General features: G+C 39.8%; 1 protein-coding gene across 1 annotated transcript in view; it reads left to right on the top strand.

The window, feature by feature from the left end:
* The window catches only part of LOC110489131 (glutamate receptor ionotropic, kainate 3), a 121,493-nt gene extending 101,580 nt beyond the window's left edge, over positions 1–19,913 (top strand). The window contains exons 12-16 of the mRNA XM_090198886.1: positions 2,396–2,514; positions 10,955–11,172; positions 13,539–13,764; positions 14,933–15,186; positions 15,878–19,913. Coding sequence (XP_090055012.1) covers positions 2,396–2,514; positions 10,955–11,172; positions 13,539–13,764; positions 14,933–15,186; positions 15,878–16,078 — 1,018 coding nt within the window. The 3' untranslated portion in view covers positions 16,079–19,913. The remainder of the gene's footprint in view (positions 1–2,395; positions 2,515–10,954; positions 11,173–13,538; positions 13,765–14,932; positions 15,187–15,877) is intronic.
* Positions 19,914–20,377: the final 464 nt, after the last annotated feature.

The following is a 20,377-nucleotide window of genomic DNA, read 5'->3' as shown; positions in this document are numbered from 1 at the left end:
GCAGGTACTTTCCCGAAACGGACGACACAAACAACTGGATTCGTTATCCCTTTTATGCCCTGCCTCCAGTCCACTTACCGATATCTGAACAAGAGAGCCTCATCGAAATTGCAACAAGCTGTTCTGTGAAAATGTAATTTAATCAGAAGCCACTGCCAGATTTTTGGAAAGGGCTGCGCTCAGAGTTTCTTGTCTTGGCACTTATGCCCTTTGGAACCACGTACCTATGTGAGAGTGGATTCTCGGCCCTCACTAGCATGAAAAGTAAATATAGGCACAGACTGTGTGTGGAAAGTGATTTAAGACTGAGACTCTCTCCAATACAACCCAACATTGCAAAGTTATGTGCATCCTTTCAAGCACATCCTTCTCATTAACCTGTGGTGAGTTATTCACCATTTTGTATGAACAAATAAGGTTTTATATGTAAGATGGCTAAATAAAGAGCAAAATGTATTGAATATTATTACTATTATTTTTGCCCTGGTCCTATATGAGCTCTTTGTCACTTCCCACGAGCCGGGTTGTGACAAGTCTCACACTCATTCTTATGTTTGATAAATGTCTCATATAGTGTGTGTGTGTGTGGCAGGCTTACAATGATGGCAAAAAAACATTTTGAGTGTGCGCTGACCCTGGTGCAAGAGGGTGTACACAGCTGGAGGTTGAATATTTGAAGGGGTACGGGACTGTAACAAGTTTGGGAACCACTGCATTAAATACAACAAATGTTTCGGGAGACACTTTATTGACACTGTATATGGTCCTCACCCACAAATATCGCTCAGCATAAATGTCACAGTGACTGACGAGGTAAAAATAGATCATTGGCATTTGACATCTAACTTTTGAAGGTCTTGATTTTAGTTTCTTCTTTTTGAAAAGAGACTATTTTCGGGATTATTTCATTTGGATCATCTGTAGAGCATCATCCTATCAACAAACTATTTGTTGATAGCAGCTGCTTGCTAAGGTTACGGTTAGGGTTAGGTTTAGAATAAGGGAAAGGGTTCAGATTAGGTTTACTGCTATTAAGATTATTGAAATGTTACTGATGGACTATCAAAATAAAGAGTTACCTAATTATCTCCGCTCATTGGCCAACTTTCACAAAAGTCAGTAAATAGAAGCAGCATATTTTAAGAAGAGTTGCCATCTGGCTTCGAAGGATCTAAGCCTCCTCTTCCTCTCCTCTGACAGCAAAACACCCTGAATAAATCAGATCGTATTTGAAACATTTTCCAAATGAATTTCAGGAAGGGAAAGCACTGACATTTACCATGTGTTATCTCGCCATCTGCCTTTAAAAAAGTGACTGTTTCATCGATATTAAAGGATTTACGGTGTGCAGCACTTTCAAAAGACACTAAAAATGGTAGAGTATGTGGATCCACGGGCTTCGCAGGTATTATTCTACTACATTTCCAGCGTTGCATGCCTCACGTTCTATCACATGACATTTTCAATATCTGTCGTCCTGAAAGTGGCATTTTTGGTGGACAGTTAGCTACCTTTTGAGCACAGAGATATATAAAGGTACGGCAAACCTTTTTGATTTGAACAGGGTTGACAGACAGCCATCGTCAAGGACACATAAGAGCACGTTAACACAGCTGACAAATGTACCACAAACAATCACTTTAGTGAAAACAATACATGTGGACGTCTTTACAGCTCGTCTTTTGTTTGTATAGTGAGTAAAAAGCCATATGAAAATATGGCTCCTTGTGCAACCCGTAATTTGTGCCCACGGTTGCACAGTTCTTTAGGGACACTGTAGGCTAACACTTCATGGGTGGTTTTTGTCAGGCGAAATTCAGGTTAAGTGCTAGGCTCAAGGACACATCAGGAGTGCTCTATCCAGCGGAGAGGCCTTCGATGCAGAGAACTAGAATGTATTATTAAGCACAGCTTCTGTTCCGGTCTTATTAGAACCAATTTGAGATGCATTACTATGGTTCAAACCCCAAAGCCACAGGATTACTGGCCAAGAACATGAAATGAATCCAAGATAGGTATACCCATGCATAAAACATGTAAACTTGGGAGCAATATTTCAGATCTGTGTAAGTCCCTATATTACAATATGAATACAGTTATATTATATCATTGATTATTAAACTGCTTTGAGTCATAGTTTTACTTCAAACTAATTTTTCTCTTTCTTTGTATATAATATCTGTGTGCGAACATTGGTGGGCTACATGAGTATCCATTATTTCTATATTGATATTGATGTTGGTGAGACAGGGATTGAATTCCAATACACATTATCTCTTTCCCCATGCCTCATCAGGGTTAACTGAGCCCCACAGTAACAATACACTATTATGCCGAAATGGTGGTACACTGGAGCCTTTGTTCCTGATATCATTCTCCACCTGTCTCCCTGTAGGTTCAGTCCATACGAATGGTACGACGCCCATCCCTGCAATCCCGGATCCGATGTGGTAGAGAACAACTTCACCCTCCTTAACAGCTTCTGGTTCGGTGTGGGCTCCCTCATGCAGCAAGGTATGGTATAGCCTAGCTTATTCCCTCTTTCACCTGTCAAAAGCAACAGTCCCCCCTCCACTCCCTTCCTCCTCTGCACAGCCACCCTCCCTTTCCCTCCCTCTCTTCACCTCTTTAACTGACAAGCTACCTAATTTCCATTGTTTTAGAATACACTTGCCTGTCAGGAACAACTGCAGCTCAGACGTACATTACAAAAGAAAGCTGTTGTCACCTCCCTGCCTGCTCATAGAAACAGGAGTAGGTGTCAGACACCTGTCAGAATGTGGCAGGTAAAAGACAGAAAACACGGTTGCATTTGTTTCCCCATAACACAGCTGTTTGTGTTTTGGGACGAAAGGGTAAGTTGGAGAACGTGTCTGACAAATGCCAGCTGTCACTCCTCGCTGGCATTGGCTATGGCCACAAGGTTGACGTTTATATTGTTGTGTTTCCCGAGTCCTTGTACCAAAGACCCATTGTCAAAATATATACCCCCCACACAGCTCAGCTCTCGGGACAAATTACATTTTGTTAAATGCCACTTGGGCCTTTTATGGTGCTGGAGTAGTGCCATTATTGTCCTTTATTCATAATATGAAAGTATGTCAATTCTCAGCATCTTTCTTATGCTAGAGCAGACAGTTAGCTTTAGTCTTTCCCCAACCCCCAAAATACCTATTTGAATTATTCCACCTTCTGTGTAAGCTTACACAAATCTGAGGAAGGTTAGGGGAAGGATATCACGGCAACACCAAGCTAATGCGGTCGTCTCGTCCACCCTTGAAGACATTCGTAAGCAAATGGAGCCCCATAAATGCTTTGACGTAATGAAGTCAGCCGAGGATTTTAAAAAAAGAGCTACTAATAAAATGTTTAACCTCAATGTAACAAGACAAATTAGGGAGGCTCGACGAGGCTCGACGGTGGATCTCTGCCGGTAAGGAGAGCAAATGCGGCAATCCATTAAGCACAAAAGCTGTGCTCCTCGGCAGCTCTCCCGCGTAGCTGCAAGGTATCTCTGACAATTTGCATTGTGAGTGGAGGCTAACAGTACAATATGAAAGGGAGGAGAGGAACGAGCAAAACAGAAGGAAGTTGGTGATTCATCTTTGAACAAGACGGATGGTAGGTCTTGAATCTTGAACTTAAAATAATATTGAATAAATAATTAAAGAATATTGTTCCTTTGATACTGTCCTCCTGTAAGCAGGTTAATGTTGTTCCCCCAGATTACATTACTATACAACAGGATATTTTACTTCGACACAGCAAAATGGTCTGAGAGTTAACTAGGTCACAGAAAGTAAAGTGTACCGGAGGTGGTTCGCTGAAGTCCACTTGCATTATGAGTATAACTTTCCTTGATAAATCATCCCAAAGTGTCTAAAATGTATTTTTTTTAAACTCTATACAGTTATTTTAAAATGATTTGGACATCAAACACGGAAAATTATTTTATCTGGGATATTGACTTGCATTGTTCTTTGGACACAAGCGCAAAAGTAAAATGCATTTGGTGACAGTAGCAAGGATAACAAAATGAAAAGGATATCTACTTTTGGAATTTGAGTGAACTATCCCTTTAAGATCATAGCGCTAACGTGGTCTGGAATCGCTTAGAACAATTACGTTAACAAGTTACAACTACTCTTTAAACATGTTGCCTTTTCCCAATTTAACTTAGTTCCCTATGACGAAGTGAAAAAAGTAGGTCAAACATTGATTCTCTGGAAGACATACCCACTGAAATGGGTATCTCCTCATAGCAAACCTTTACACTATCTAATCGATTGATCATGTAATTTATCAATGCAGCAATAACATAGTCTTCACCCTGGAGCACCATGTGCTGCCTGTGCACGTTTATCTGTGTTTAGATGGACTAATATTGAGTAATTGTGGCACCTATGTGTTCTGTAGCCAGAGGCGGACTGGCCATGGTGGCTGGTGTGTGTGAGAAAAAATGACCATGCAGTTCAGCAGGTACTCGCACTCAAACCATTAAAAGGAAAAACCATTGAGCGGGAGAAATATACTTAATTTAATTCCATGCTGGAAAGAATACAATAAGTTCCAGTGGAAAGTGCAAAAAGTTCAATGTGTTCTGCCCTGATACAAATGGACCAAATATGTATCCAAATGGGTCCATTTTGTTATACACACCAGACACCTTATGCTCTGCAGCCAAACTCACCGACAGTCGCTGAGGAAGAAGCCATTTCATTGACATGTTTAAAATGCAAATGGCTATGTTTGGAAGAGGAAGAACAGCCTAATAAATCAAAATCCTGCCAGCTTGTCTGTAGGAGTGAGGTGTCATACAAAACAAGAATACACAAAATGGAGAGGTGTAAAAGCAGACCTTGCATGCTTCAAAAGAGGCGTGCCCTGGGCCGTGTGAGGCTTTGCTCATGGCAAACAGTGTCTGAGGTGTTGCAAAACGGGTGAAACATGAAAATACGTTACTATATTGATATGCAAAATGTGTAAGTAACATAAGCTATACAATTTATTGCATTTATAGTCATGGGGCATTGTTTTGACCTTATCGGTGTTAGTTTTCTTATCCCGATATGGAGAAGAGAGTTTCTCAACTTGGAAAACATTTTTAGTTTTTTATGACGTTCAGTTTTTAAAAGAGATTAATAAGCAGTAACAGCCTCTGGTGTAGAGAGCGTGTTTTTATGTGATGATGCCACGAAGGAGAGAATGTTAAGTTCAGGTAATGATTCTCACGGGAAGAGGTGCCTCCCTGATGTTAAATTGAATCTTTGCTTGTGGGGAAAATAACATGGGGAGAAAGCCAGGGCATTGCATTTAATAGTACTCAGTGCTTCTAAATCCACAGAGAATATAACTCTTAAGCATGTGTGCTTTTGTCAAGGCTGTTATAAGGAGCCACGAGTAGTTGTGAATGCTTTTTGCTAGTCGTATATTGCATTATGGGTGATAGACGGTACTGTAAACACACAAATTTCACACAGGTGGATCACAACAAATGTTACTAATGTATGTAATATTACAAGCATCAAGAATCATCACAGTGAATTCTTGTAATGTTTGTTTGTGTTGATTAATCCCATAAGGGATGGGTTGCCAACTGGTGCTTTTACACAAAAAATAAAATGTCCTTAATTCATTCAGCATCCCTGAGCCTAATACCTTTCTCAATAAAATTGCCATTTTACCGTAGTGTGTATTTAGTCACACCCCCATTATGTAACCTACTTTATATTTGAATGTTTTGTCAGTGTTTTGCAAGGCCTTTCACTGTACTTGTGCACATGACATTACAACTTGAAACGATGACGTCAGCACCTAGCCATTCTAGCTGCAGCGGCCCTGCAGTCACTCAGATTGTGTTGCTTTGTTGACTGGAATTGCGTCATTATCTTCTGCTCTGAAAGGACATTTTATACTTATTTGGCTTAGAAGACATGAAGTCCTTCTTCAATGAGATGCATAGTGCATTGACAAGGTTTTTATTTCCTCGGCAGCACTGTGTGACCAATCCGTTTTTAGTATTTATTTGAGTGTCCTAGGTGCCGTGCGCTCCAGCTGACAACAGCATTTTATGGCCTGGAATCCAATTGGGCTACCAGTTGTTCCAGTTCCTTACCAGTTTGACTGCTGAGCTGAGTGTCCTATCACTTAAGTGATCGTTCTTACCTTGGAGTGTTACAATACTGGCCTTGTTTGCCACCGTGTAAGGCTGTCAAATTACAAAGGACAAATCCAATCAAATTGGGTAAGGAAGGTTAAAAAGCTGACCACTTTACCTCCTCAGTGGGGTGGTTACTCTTCAAAATTGCCCTCATAAATCTTCTCAGTAAAGTAGTGGAGGGCACTGAACTCAACCTCTGGTGGAGAGGTTGTTTTAGACGTCGACAGGGACAGAAAATAAAGTAGTCAAAAAGCTATTGTAAACAAGATATATGGGAATTGAACTGACAGAGGACCTCACAATGTCATACTAAATGCTGTGGGAGGCAGTCTGGCCAACCTAAGTAATTGAACATTTATGTCCAGACTGATAAGCCATTTTCACCCTGTTAAATGTAAGTTGTCACAAATGGATGTATGTTATGCATGCATTATTTGTGAGGCACTGCTCCACACAATTCAAAATCATGCAAAGAAGATTACAAAACACAAAATCGACACATTGTAATCTCAAAATGCATACAACAGCCCATATAAAAGCAAGCATGTAGTGCATGTATACTATGCAAGCCATTTTACGGGTGCAGGGAACATATGACTGTGGCAAAGGAGGTGAAACATTTCAAAGGCAGAGAAAGAGCCAAATAACATTTAGATGTGACATTATTTTAATTGGACACATGCCAAGTGGCAGGGTTCTTAATGAAACCCCACAACGAAGAAGCAAACGCGTGTCACTTTATTATTTCAAAAACACCAGAACCGATTCCACCATCAGTTTGTGCTTTCTGTCTGTTAAAACCTCTTTGGGCTGCAATCCCGTTAACGGGATGATATGACAACAGCCAGTGAAAGTGCAGGGCGCCAAATACAAAACAACAGAAATCTCCTAATTAAAATTCCTCAGACATACATGTATCTTATACCGTTTAAAGGTAGTCTTGTTGTTAATCCCACCACAGTGTCCGATTTCAAATAGGCTTTAAGGCGAAAGCAGCACAAACGATTATGTTAGGTCACCACCAAGCCACAGAAAAACACAGCCATTTTCCCAGCCAAAGAGAGGAGTCACAAAAAGCACAAAGAGATAAAATGAATCACTAACCTTTGATGATCTTCATCAGATGACACTCATAGGACTTCATGTTACACAATACATGTATGTTTTGTTTGATAAAGTTCATATAAAAAAAAATCGGAGTTTCCTTCGACGCGTTACATTCACTAGTTCCAAAATCATCCAGTGATTTTGCATAGCCATATCGATTCAACAGAAATACTCATAATACATGTTATACACATGGAATTATAGATATACCTGTCCTTAATGCAACCGCTGTGTCAGATTTTTAAAAAACTATACGGAAAAAGCAAACCATGCAATAATCTGAGACGGCGCTCAGAACAATCAAGTCAAAATAAACCATAAATGACATGCTAAATATTCCGTTACCTTTGATGATCTTCATCAGAATGCACTCCCAGGAATACCAGGTCCACAATAATTGCTTGATTTGTTCGATAATGTCCGTTATTTATGTCCAATTAGCTACTTTTGGTATACGCTCGTTCTGGTCAGCGTTACGTCGGACAAATACTTCAAAAAGTTATATTACAGGTCGAAGAAACATTTCAAACTAAGTACAGAATCAATCATTAACCATCAATAAAGTTCCAACCGGAATATTCCTTTGTGTCTTGAGGAGCCATGGAACGCAGGTCACTATCATGTGAAATGCACGTGACCAGGAAATGGCTGACTGCCAGACACCTGATTTATTCTGCTGTCATTCAGTCCCACAACACAGTAGAAGCCTCATTCAAATTTCTATAGATGGTTGACATCTAGTGGAAGCCCTAGGAAGTGCAACTTCATTAATATCTCAAGCGATTTCAATGGCAACTGTGTTGAATACATACCAACCTCAGATTTCTCACTTCCAGTTTTGATTTCTCCTCAGGTTTTTGACCGGCCATATGAGTTCTGTTATACTCACAGAAATCATTCAAACAGTTTTAGGAACGTCAGAGTGTTTTCTATCCAATACCAGTAATAATATGCATATATTAGCAACTGAGACTGAGGAGCAGGCCGTTTACTTTGGGCACCTTATTCATCCAAGCTACTCAATACTGCCCCCCAGCCAAAATAAGTTTTAAGCTTGGTGGAATCAGAGGCCGCGTTCCCGGCTGACTACATTGCAGATGCATGCCAGATCTCCAGCCCAGACTACCCACTCCTTTACTGCTTTGATCGTCTACTGACAAGTCGGACATACTGGACAATTAAGTGTTGCACCTCATCCTGGGGGCTATCACTATAATGAACAATTCTATGTAGCTTCCGTCTATGGGCAGGTGGAGGGGGGGGGGTGTTATTTATGTCTGCCTTTTTGTTTCTTGCTGTGTTTTATGCGTTCATGTGTGAGCTGTGCTAGGATTTTCCTCTTGTACGACAATAAACCTGATTCTAACCTGACTGATATCTCACAATGCACGTATAACTTCATCATATGGTATAGCAATCAGATAGCTGCAATCGATTACTTGCACACAACCATTGGATGGTGCATGCAAAACAACTGGAATATTGTCAGCTTGGAACATGACCATTATTTTAAAATGAACTCTCAGCCCAGACTGAGGGTTTGTTTGGATACAGGAATCCTACTGTATCTGGCATTAGATTTTGGGATCGCCCCCCAAAATGTTCTGCTCATCCTCTTTCTTCATAGCCAGCTAATTGTAGTCAAATTAAAATATAAGGCTGCCAGGTACATATACAGTGCCTTGCGAAAGTATTCGGCCCCCTTGAACTTTGCGACCTTTTGCCACATTTCAGGCTTCAAACATAAAGATATAAAACTGTATTTTTTTGTGAAGAATCAACAACAAGTGGGACACAATCATGAAGTGGAACGACATTTATTGGATATTTCAAACTTTTTTAACAAATCAAAAACTGAAAAATTGGGCGTGCAAAATTATTCAGCCCCATTAGGTTAATACTTTGTAGCGCCACCTTTTGCTGCGATTACAGCTGTAAGTCGCTTGGGGTATGTCTCTATCAGTTTTGCACATCGAGAGACTGAATTTTTTTCCCATTCCTCCTTGCAAAAAGCTTGAGCTCAGTGAGGTTGGATGGAGAGCATTTGTGAACAGCAGTTTTCAGTTCTTTCCACAGATTCTCGATTGGATTCAGGTCTGGACTTTGACTTGGCCATTCTAACACCTGGATATGTTTATTTTTGAACCATTCCATTGTAGATTTTGCTTTATGTTTTGGATCATTGTCTTGTTGGAAGACAAATCTACGTCCCAGTCTCAGGTCTTTTGCAGACTCCATCAGGTTTTCTTTCAGAATGGTCCTGTATTTGGCTCCATCCATCTTCCCATCAATTTTAACCATCTTCCCTGTCCCTGCTGAAGAAAAGCAGGCCCAAACCATGATGCTGCCACCACCATGTTTGACAGTGGGGATGGTGTGTTCAGGGTGATGAGCTGTGTTGCTTTTACGCCAAACATAACGTTTTGCATTGTTGCCAAAAAGTTCAATTTTGGTTTCATCTGACCAGAGCACCTTCTTCCACATGTTTGGTGTGTCTCCCAGGTGGCTTGTGGCAAACTTTAAACAACACTTTTTATGGATATCTTTAAGAAATGGCTTTCTTCTTGTCACTCTTCCATAAAGGCCAGATTTGTGCAATATACGACTGATTGTTGTCCTATGGACAGAGTCTCCCACCTCAGCTGTAGATCTCTGCAGTTCATCCAGAGTGATCATGGGCCTCTTGGCTGCATCTCTGATCAGTCTTCTTCTTGTATGAGCTGAAAGTTTAGAGGGACGGCCAGGTCTTGGTAGATTTGCAGTGGTCTGATACTCCTTCCATTTCAATATTATCGCTTGCACAGTGCTCCTTGGGATGTTTAAAGCTTGGGAAATCTTTTTGTATCCAAATCCGGCTTTAAACTTCTTCACAACAGTATCTCGGACCTGCCTGGTGTGTTCCTTGTTCTTCATGATGCTCTCTGCGCTTTTAAACGGACCTCTGAGACTATCACAGTGCAGGTGCATTAATACGGAGACTTGATTACACACAGGTGGATTGTATTTATCATCATTAGTCATTTAGGTTAACATTGGATCATTCAGAGATCCTCACTGAACTTCTGGAGAGAGTTTGCTGCACTGAAAGTAAAGGGGCTGAATAATTTTGCACGCCCAATTTTTCAGTTTTTGATTTGTTAAAAAAGTTTGAAATATCCAATAAATGTCGTTCCACTTCATGATTGTGTCCCACTTGTTGTTGATTCTTCACAAAAAAATACAGTTTTATATCTTTATGTTTGAAGCCTGAAATGTGGCAAAAGGTTGCAAAGTTCAAGGGGGCCGAATACTTTCGCAAGGCACTGTATATGCCCCTTTAGTTGTTTTCCATCTGAGAATTTGAGTAAGACCAAGAGTGTACAGTATGTGTGTTCCATTGATCACCTTATGTGAAAAAGCAACCACATGACCACTGTGTTTGTTATATTCTGTAACAGTCGTAAATAAAGAAGATGCGTATGTGATGTCAAACGTCTCCATTACAGGGGCTACACTAAATATTTACCTCTGGGGGTACTCTTGAGTTCAAATGTGTCCCCTAAATGGACAGAAATATATAATGGAATATGTATATGAACCCTACAGCCAAAATTCAAGCCAAAATGTGAGCTAAACAATTAGCGACTGAATACCTACAGTGTATCTGTAAGATGACTGTTGTTCTCCCTCACCCTGTCTGCCATCCAGGCTCTGAGCTGATGCCCAAAGCCCTGTCCACCAGGATCATCGGAGGCATCTGGTGGTTCTTCACCCTCATCATCATCTCCTCCTACACGGCCAACCTGGCCGCCTTCCTCACCGTGGAGCGCATGGAGTCGCCCGTGGACTCTGCCGACGACATCGCCAAGCAGACCAAGATTGAGTATGGTGTGGTCAAAGACAGTGCCACCATGTCTTTCTTCAAGGTATGCATCTTAAAAGACGTGGTCTGTCTTTGCTTTGGTTTTGAGTTGTGCTTTGTTTCATTACTCATGTTAAATGAACAATCTGCCAAGAACGTTATCCGAAAAGAACAGAATTAAATCTCTTCATTTAATTTCTCCAGTCTTTTTAAGTAGTTTGAATACGGCCCCATTCATTGATTGAAGCACGCTGAGTACACGCAGTTATATTGTCATAAATCTTGTTTATGAAGAACTGATGCTGCATCAGTACTTTTTTTATATACAGTATGCTTCTCAATAAAATAAATAATCATATTATTTCACAAAATATATTTTTTTATTTTATATTTTATATTTTTATTTCCAGTTAGATCTTAATTCCCACTGCAAAAGCAAGTTCTCCACTTCTCCACATTGTTTTATGGGATCCTCCCAAAGTTTCAGCTTTTGCCCTGCAGTGTTCTCAACTTTATTTTATTATTCTGAGTTTCGACTCAGATGCTGTTACTGTGGTGCTGAATAACACGTAAGGGTTTGCTGTTTTTCTGTGTAAGAAATGGAAAACATTGGACACAGTTCTATGGAACATGTTTCATGGACAAGGGAAAAGCTCATGTGTTTATGGCACACAATAGCAAGGAAAACAGATTATTTTACCCACGGTGATTGTCCAATTTGAACACTTTCAAATATTCTCTATTGAATAGTTCATAAATACCTTATGTAATATGTGTGCCTCTGCTAAAGAGTGTATCTTAGGAGTTTCCCCTGCCCTGACAATATAATTGAGGATGTATTTTAGTTGACTTCTCTCTGGCCCATTTGCTATTGTTTTATTCATATTATAGTGGCACTTAGTTTTTTTGAAAAGTGTGTGATAAATATTATTATTATTCATAATTTCTCAGCTGCTCTATGACCCGGTCAGAATATCCACCAATAGAATTTTCACCCGCATAATGATTTCCTCTGACCACCAAAAAATCCACTAGGTGAGAAAGAGCACATTAGTACCCGTTCTATTCCATAAGGTTTGATTAACATGGAGTTCAATGAGGGATTAGGCATGGTCCATGGAGTAACTAGAATTTGTGATTATACCAAATTAGAGTCATCAGTTGCCTATCCATTGGAACTACTGGCTATGGTGTAAACCAGGGGTGGCCAACCTTCCTCCTGGAGAGCTACTGAGTGTTCAGGCTTTTGCTCCAGCCCCTACTGAAACCTTATCCTACTAATCATCTACTCATCAGGGCCTTTAGTTCCTGATGGCTGCCTGTCTACCCTGAGCTATACCCATCTATTTGAACCTTCTCTAAATGAAAGATTGACAATTAGTCAAGAACTTGCTGTAAGTTCTCGGCACAGTAAAAAGTGGATTTTACTCCTTGAGCGTGTTTACTTTGATTAGTGACAGATATGATTGCATTGTTATTAGTCAGAGGAGACACAGGTGTCTATAATTACCTCATCAATTGCAGAGCTCAAGTGCCCTTCTCGTTATCACTGGGAGGGCTAACGAGCTCGACTGAAGCGGATGAGGGAGCTGATAAATACTGAAGAGGTCGGGGAGTAGCTGTAGATTTGTCAAATCACACTGCATGGAAGGGCACTATAGGGCAAAGTAAATCTTTGCACTGTAATCTCTGGCGCACTATGCTATCTTGAATCAGATGTACTGCATGTGTTTCACCTGCACCTATAAATAAAGTTTTTCACATTTTAACCGCCAATGCAGGAATTAAGCAACTAAAGAGCTTTGACGTCCTACCTATTTTCAAATGACTATGGTGACGAGACAGTCATTATCTCAAATTAGGTATGGAATAACATTTGGCCCCTTGTCAAATAGCATGCAATATCACATAGACAAACGCAAGGCTAATAGAGAGGAACTCAATTAATCCAGACTTTTTTCTTATTTCCTGTGGATGAAAATAGATGTACATTACCTCCCCGTACTAAATTATTGTATCCAGTGGCACAAGTCACTTCTTATATAAAATAAATAAATAGATGTATATGTGTCAAAGTAGATACAGTACCTGAAAGCTGTGAATGTTAAAGTGGCATTGCACAGTTTATTCATTTTCTTGGAGCTCAAGGCTCCAATATGTTCCTTTATTCCTGCATTTACATACCTCGACATGGAGAAGTGCGGGAAAAGGATAATAACAGCATGATAGGTGCTCAAGATTGCCAGATTATTTTCAACACCAATACTATGTGCTACAAAGATGGGGGCCATATGTGCAATGGGATCAACACACGGTAGAAAACATGTACATTTTTTTAAAGTACTGTTTAGACTCAATGCCCCTTTGACCAGGTGTAATGCACAAGCTGAGGTTCAACATTGATTGTACTTTCAATTCTTCTCCTTACAGAAATCAAAGGTGTCTACTTTTGAGAAGATGTGGGCTTTTATGAGTAGTAAACAGAGTACGTCGCTGGTCAAGTCCATTGAGGACGGCATCCAGAGGGTTCTGAAGTCTGACTATGCCTTGCTCATGGAGTCCACCACAATCGATTACATTACCCAGCGGAACTGCAACCTCACCCAGGTTGGAGGCGTCATTGACAGCAAAGGCTATGGAATAGGCACTCCCATGGGTAAGATGTAACAAAATCTGTCATTCTTAAGGATTAGCACCTTTTTTTGCAATTTTCGCCTAAAATGACACACCCAAATCTAACTGCTTGTAGCTCAGGCCCTGAAGCAAGGATATGCATATTCTTGGTACCATTTGAAAGGAAACAATTCAACATTTATTTTTTTGTACCATCAACTTTGAAAAGCAAGAGAAATTCCATAATGTATTATTCCAGCCCAGGTGCAGTTTAGTTTTGGGCCACTAGATGGCATCAGTGCATGTGCAAAGTTTTATTATTTCGCTGTAATATCTACTTTAAATTAGACAGTGCAGTTAGACTAACAACAATTGAGGCTTTCTGACAATATCAGATATGTCTATGTCCTAGGAAATGTTATTTTTACTTACAACCTCGTGCTAATCGCATTAGCCTACATTTGCTCAACGTCCCGTGGAAGGGACAAGAAGTTTTAATAGATAAAATAGGTTGATGGTATGAATACTCTCCAGCTCTCCATAACTCCTGCAACAAGCACCATCCCCCACTGATACATTGGTAGGAGGTGGTCCTCTCGAGCTGGACAAACAAATAACACATTAATTCTATATCTGTGCTTTCGATGCAGAGCATTTTGATGAACTACTATTGTATTTTACTCTTGTTATTTTTGTAATTTCTGGACAATGTGTGTATTGTAAAATTTTTGCTGCACTATTGAAGCTAGAAACATAAGCATTTCACTGCACCTGCGATAACTTCTGAAAAACTGTGTACGCGACCAATAACTTTTGATTTGATTTACAGTACCAGTCAAAAGTTGACACCTACTCATTCCAGAGTTTTTCTTTGTTTTTACTATTTTCTACATTGTAGAATAATAGTGAAGACATCAACACTATGAAATAACACATATGGAATCGTGTAGTCACCTGGAATGCATTTCAATTAACAGTTGTGCCTTAAGTTAATTTGTGGAATTTCTTTCCTTGTTCATGCTCAAAAATAAAGAAAAACCCTTGAATGAGTAGGTGTCCAAACTTTTGAATGTATATTAATATGCAATGACAACATACACATTTAAGCCATGTGTTGTGAAAACACCCCTGTGGCCTCTTCAGCGAGGTCCAGCTAGTGGTTTGTCTTATCGTTCAACCAGACTTAAGCAGACCTGTTGCTTGCCTTACAGGCTCTCCATACCGGGACAAAGTGACCATCGCCATCCTGAGCATTCTGGAGGATGGCCGTCTGCACATGCTCAAGGAGAAGTGGTGGAGCGGCAGCAGCTGTCTGGACGAAGAGCGCCGTGAGAAAGCCGGCCCCATGGGCATTCAGAATTTGGGAGGGATCTTTATAGTGCTGGCGTCTGGCCTGGTTCTCTCCGTCTTTGTGGCTATAGCCGAATTCATATACAAGCTAAGGAAGACGGCGAAACGTGAGCAGGTAGATATTAAACCCATGAATGTGATTCAAGATTGTTGATCAGTAATGTATGTACTTGATGTGATTATTTTATGGATGACATTGTTTGCATGATGTACAGTATATGTATTGGTTAATTTTAGATCCTTCACTTCCATTATTCAACTTGCCTAACTGTGCTTATGTCTGACAATATGAAAACAACTTTTAAATTCAAGCTGCACTCTGTTCATTTTAGTTCCCTTTATTAAAGGGATTTGCATTCCCTCAAATAATCCCTGTGCTATTTGGCCATAAAATAGAACATTTTATCAGGCATAATTGTAAATTGGAGCATGCCGAATTAATCTGTTATTAGTCATTGCAGATGTCAGAATACCATGAAACTCAAGTTGTAAATCGCAGATTGGAGTTATGCAACTAAGCGGGTTGTGTCAAGCATTCTTGTATAGTTAATGGAGTAAGAATACGGCTCTGTGTTCAATCTATCTGACAGAGCAGGAACAGTGCACATTGCGTGGGTTGCATGTGGTGGGGGTTGCAGTTTGACATGGCTGTCAGCGATGGGAGAGGAGCAACATACATGACTGTTTTGTGGCTAATGTGTTTTTGATTGTTGACACTCTTTGCTCTCAGAACCAATTAAAGCTAAGGCATTTACCCCCCATCCCCCCCCCCCTTCTCTCCCCTCCTCCTCGCCCTTTTCGCCCAGAGGTCTTTCTGCAGTGCCATGGTGGACGAGATCAGACAGTCGTTCACCTGCGGGAGGCGTGTGAAACACAAACACCACCACCAGGTCCCGGTCATGGTCAAGACGGATGCAGTGATCAACATGCACACGTTCAACGACCGACGACTCCCGGGAAAGGACAACTTGAGCTGCAACACTGGGATGACCCCCGTGTTCCCGTGACGGTTTGCGCCTCCCAGAGAAAGAGCCTCCTGGGCAATGTGGAGGGCGTGATTGGTCCCGAAACCTGGGACAATGGAATCGAGGGGATTACCAGATTCACCATCAACCACAGCGACATAGGGACACTAACGAAACATGGAACACTAACTCAACATGGTACCATCAAAATGGCAGCATCGGCGACACAGGTATGACAGCGTTCACCCATGTATTCCAAAAGAGACAGAAAAAGAGAGAGAGTGAGATGGAGGAGGAGAAGAACCGTTCCTGGAAAAGGAAACAACATCTCCAAATAATCTGTATTCAAGTCCGATGTTTACGTACGTAACACAAAAATACACTCACCAAGGAATCCTTGATTGACAACAATGATTCAACCTTTTTATTGGACATATGGCATAAAGACAGAGTTGGCTTCATTGAGCATGGCAATAAAAGAACTACAGACAGACATGGGAAATTAGGTTTTGATGGGAGATCAATTATGTCACACATAGCACATCACGATCATTCAAAGTCAAAGTTCTGACTGATTCTTTTTTATCTTGTCTGTAGGTCCTTTGGCAGCAGAAAATTATGTTACCTCAAACCTTGTACAGACATAACATTGAGTCTTTGATTTGCTCTCTTTGAGTCACCGTCTATTTTGTGGGAGGCGTTTTTAAACGCATGGCTTGGACCACCGGACTTCTATAATTCCACTAGAAGAAACACGTCCTTAGTACATGCAGATGACAGCAATGGAATCCCAACAGTGAGCAAATCCCACAGTAAGAGAGAGCATTAGTCACTCAGTGAACTTGGTTTGCAGATCTTTAATTGACGAAAAATGACTGTTCAACGAGAGAGAGTTGACATCACTGAAGCTATCCTGAGGTTTTAATGGGGAGACCTTGATATATTGGTAATAAATTACGTTTCCACATATTGTGCCATTTTGTTATTGTGACACAATGTAGGGCCCTATATGTTTGTGCTTCACCACATTATTTGTAGACATATGTTTTGTGGACATTAAGATAATCTTGTCCGTGAAAAAAAATAATAAGAACAATGAGCTAGCCAATTTCCAAAGATCTGCCCATAAAATAAAACTAAACATTGGATGTGACTGCTCATGCAAGTGCTTCATGAGATACTGTTCCCAAATTTGTAAATTAGACTATGTTAGAGAGTAATATCCATGGCCTTTTTCCTCTTTACAACACAGGGTAATGTGTTCCTATCAGATATAATAACTTTTGGGGGGGGGCATTTTATTAATCAAACAAACAAATATACAATACTCTTGGCATAATGAATGAGGAGTGATTTGCTTCAACGTATTCATGTACCAAAATGCAAGTACAATAACACTTCAAGTTTACTCTAATTCGGCTACCAATGATAAATGGACATGAACCCCCTTTTACTTGTTGCACCACTAGTCTATATTGTCCTCTAAAATAACTACCTGGTCTCATTACTTTTTTGATATGTACATGTTGAACAACTGTACGATTTAGGGGTATAAACTGAATTTATTTCCTCATAAAAGCACAACATGTTTATGGTTATGTTAAACCCAATCATACCGTTCATGTTTGAAGGGTTATGGTTAGGGTTATAGTCAGCTAGTTAGCTAGCTTGGCTAATTGGTTATCTCTAGTTGGTTATATCTGCCAATGTCCACTTAATAAATATTTCAGAGAAATGTGTCTGCATTGGCTTTGTGTTGTTAAAAAAACAAACAATGGCAATATAACATTTTCAGAGGGCAATCAGCCATCTGTTTCCATTTTGTGAAAGTGTCTCTACAATAAGGCCCCTCAGAAATAGCCATGTTATAATTGCACAGCGTCCATTGAATTGCTCTTGCTGCTTGCAATGAATTACCTTCTGACTGCTAAACAGATACTCTAATCTAGTAATATCAGTGACATGAAAGAAATGCAGAGAGCACAGTACAGATGTACAGGCTGCATAGTCACTGTTTTAACCTGTTTGGTTTTTGGTTCTGCAATTGCAGGTGATTGTAAATGACTAGGTTTTGTATTGTGTTGGGCGGAGGACATTGGACAAGGGACCTTATGAGTAAGAAACAAATGCTGTCATCATTTTCAATGGTACTACATACTATTCCTTCTGCGTGTGTTTACTTTGTGGCCACGGCAACAGTGAATGTCCCCGGGACACGCACATTATTTTGCTTATTCATATTGCAGGGCCGATATTAAAGCTTTGTGGCAGCGTTACCGAACGCTACGCTACCATTACGGAAATGAGATAGGCTAGCTCTGAGCGGCTGATGAGACCCTTTTGATTTTTGCATTTGATTTTCATTCTGTGCACTAGAGATAGATATCATTAAATGAATCATTATCATGAATCAATATCATGCTCAGATGATGAGATGAACAAACAGATGGAAGATCTGAAGTTTGGGTTTTCTGGGTTTATGTTGTCTGGAATGCCTATAAACTGTATATCTGCAATGAGTATTGAGCTGTAGGATGCTAGGAGTCTATATGTGAGCTGCCGGAATAGGGAGCTGAAGAGACAGCATACCTCTGTGAGGTTTACAATATTGATAAAAAAGACAAACTATCATGGGTTCCTTTTTCTCAACATTAACAATGTAAAGATTCAAGGGAACTTAAATCTGTGTGACTTATGATTGGTTTGGTAGAAACTCATTGTATAAATGTTAATCAACTCCCTTCTGGAAAGTAGAGTATATGTAGATAAGATGAACAGGAGAAAATGTATTTTGCTAAATTTTTACAGGTAAATGCATACATTTTTGCTCTCAGCCAAACACAATTTCTTAATTTAAATTAGGTTTCATAAGCCACTTTAACCTGTACCCCACTCCCACTTCCCCATCCTCCATATTAATTTATTTGATTGGAATGGATTATAATATATTATATTGGATTATGATCATCAAGAGTAGAATATTATATGTAAATCTTATTTTATCGCACCTAATATATTGATATGAGGTGTATGTGACGTTGTAATATTGAATTCCCCAAAACTGTAGAGGAAACTTCTTTAGAATAGATTTTGTATGATCTAGCTGGCTCTTTTCTTCTCTTTTGAAACCCATGATGCAGTTGGGCAAAGACTGGTTGTTACACTACACGTTAGACTGGCTTCCAGTTGAATTCTCCTTTGACTGCAAACAGAAGTTACTTTAGTGCTTTTTATGTTAATCCATATACTCTCTGAAATAATTGTGGTGAAAATGGATGTCAGTGATCCATTAATAAAACTATTTACATTTACTACCAAGATTTGAGTTCAGTTAATTCAATCAATCCCAATTATGAAGCATACTGTCTTTTTTATAGCAAAATGTGAATCCAGTTATTTTTCAAAATTTTATGAAATCCAAGATAAAATAAAGAAAAAAATAACATAACATGTGCAGTATTTGCTATGAGTTAGAATGAGTTGCACTTTATTAAGCAATCAAAACAGTCACAGCGCTAGGTATTTATTTATGTTTTGTTTTGAGTTGAGCTGAATTGTCTACTTCTATCATTTGACAAGAAACCTCTCAAACAATAGGATTGATATGTTGGTGCCGACCGGGGTTTTCTTTGTGGACATGCAGAATTTCTATGAATATAGTTTTTTGTAACGTTTTGGAACATTTTCTGTTTACCTAATAACTGTATGTGTTAAGAGAATACCATTATTAGAATAACCAAGTAAAACATGGGGAAATACAAAATCATAGAGAGGCTATTGCGTTATTTTCTTTTTAACACTGTGAATAATTCAATTGTACAGTTTGCTGTATGGGTTATATGATTTTAATGTTTTAAATAAAACATGTAAAACTATATTACTCTTGTTTGAGTCCTATTATTCAAAGACACTGTGTCAGCTGATAGACTAGATTCATACAACTAAACCTGAGAATACAACACTCTCTCTGCAGAACTGGCTCAAGGAGAACTTTGTTGCCATTTGCCGTATGGATCCATTCACTTGGGCTGGAATATCCCTTTGAAGTCATGCTTTACCTGAGTTTGCTCATACCGAATCATTGAAGTATAAGTTCACAGTGACATGAAAGACCGGAGGGCGCCACAGAGAAACATGTACATTTTGAAACCTGCTATTTACAATATTACCATTGTGACTTGCTGAGACATGCACATCAAGCAGGGAGAGTGGAGAGAGTAGTGCATGTTGGAGTGGTAAGTGACTGAGCTGTCTAATGTGTGGGGAGCTTCTGCTATGCGAAAAAGATGGATAGAGGCCTTCTGAAGAGAGTTAATCTGCAGTGACCGCATCGGAGACTTC

This window comes from Oncorhynchus mykiss, chromosome 2 (assembly GCF_057628025.1).
Source record: "Oncorhynchus mykiss isolate SJ-2025 chromosome 2, ASM5762802v1, whole genome shotgun sequence".
NCBI classification, from domain to species: domain Eukaryota; kingdom Metazoa; phylum Chordata; class Actinopteri; order Salmoniformes; family Salmonidae; genus Oncorhynchus; species Oncorhynchus mykiss.
This window is presented reverse-complemented; position numbering and strand designations above follow the sequence as displayed.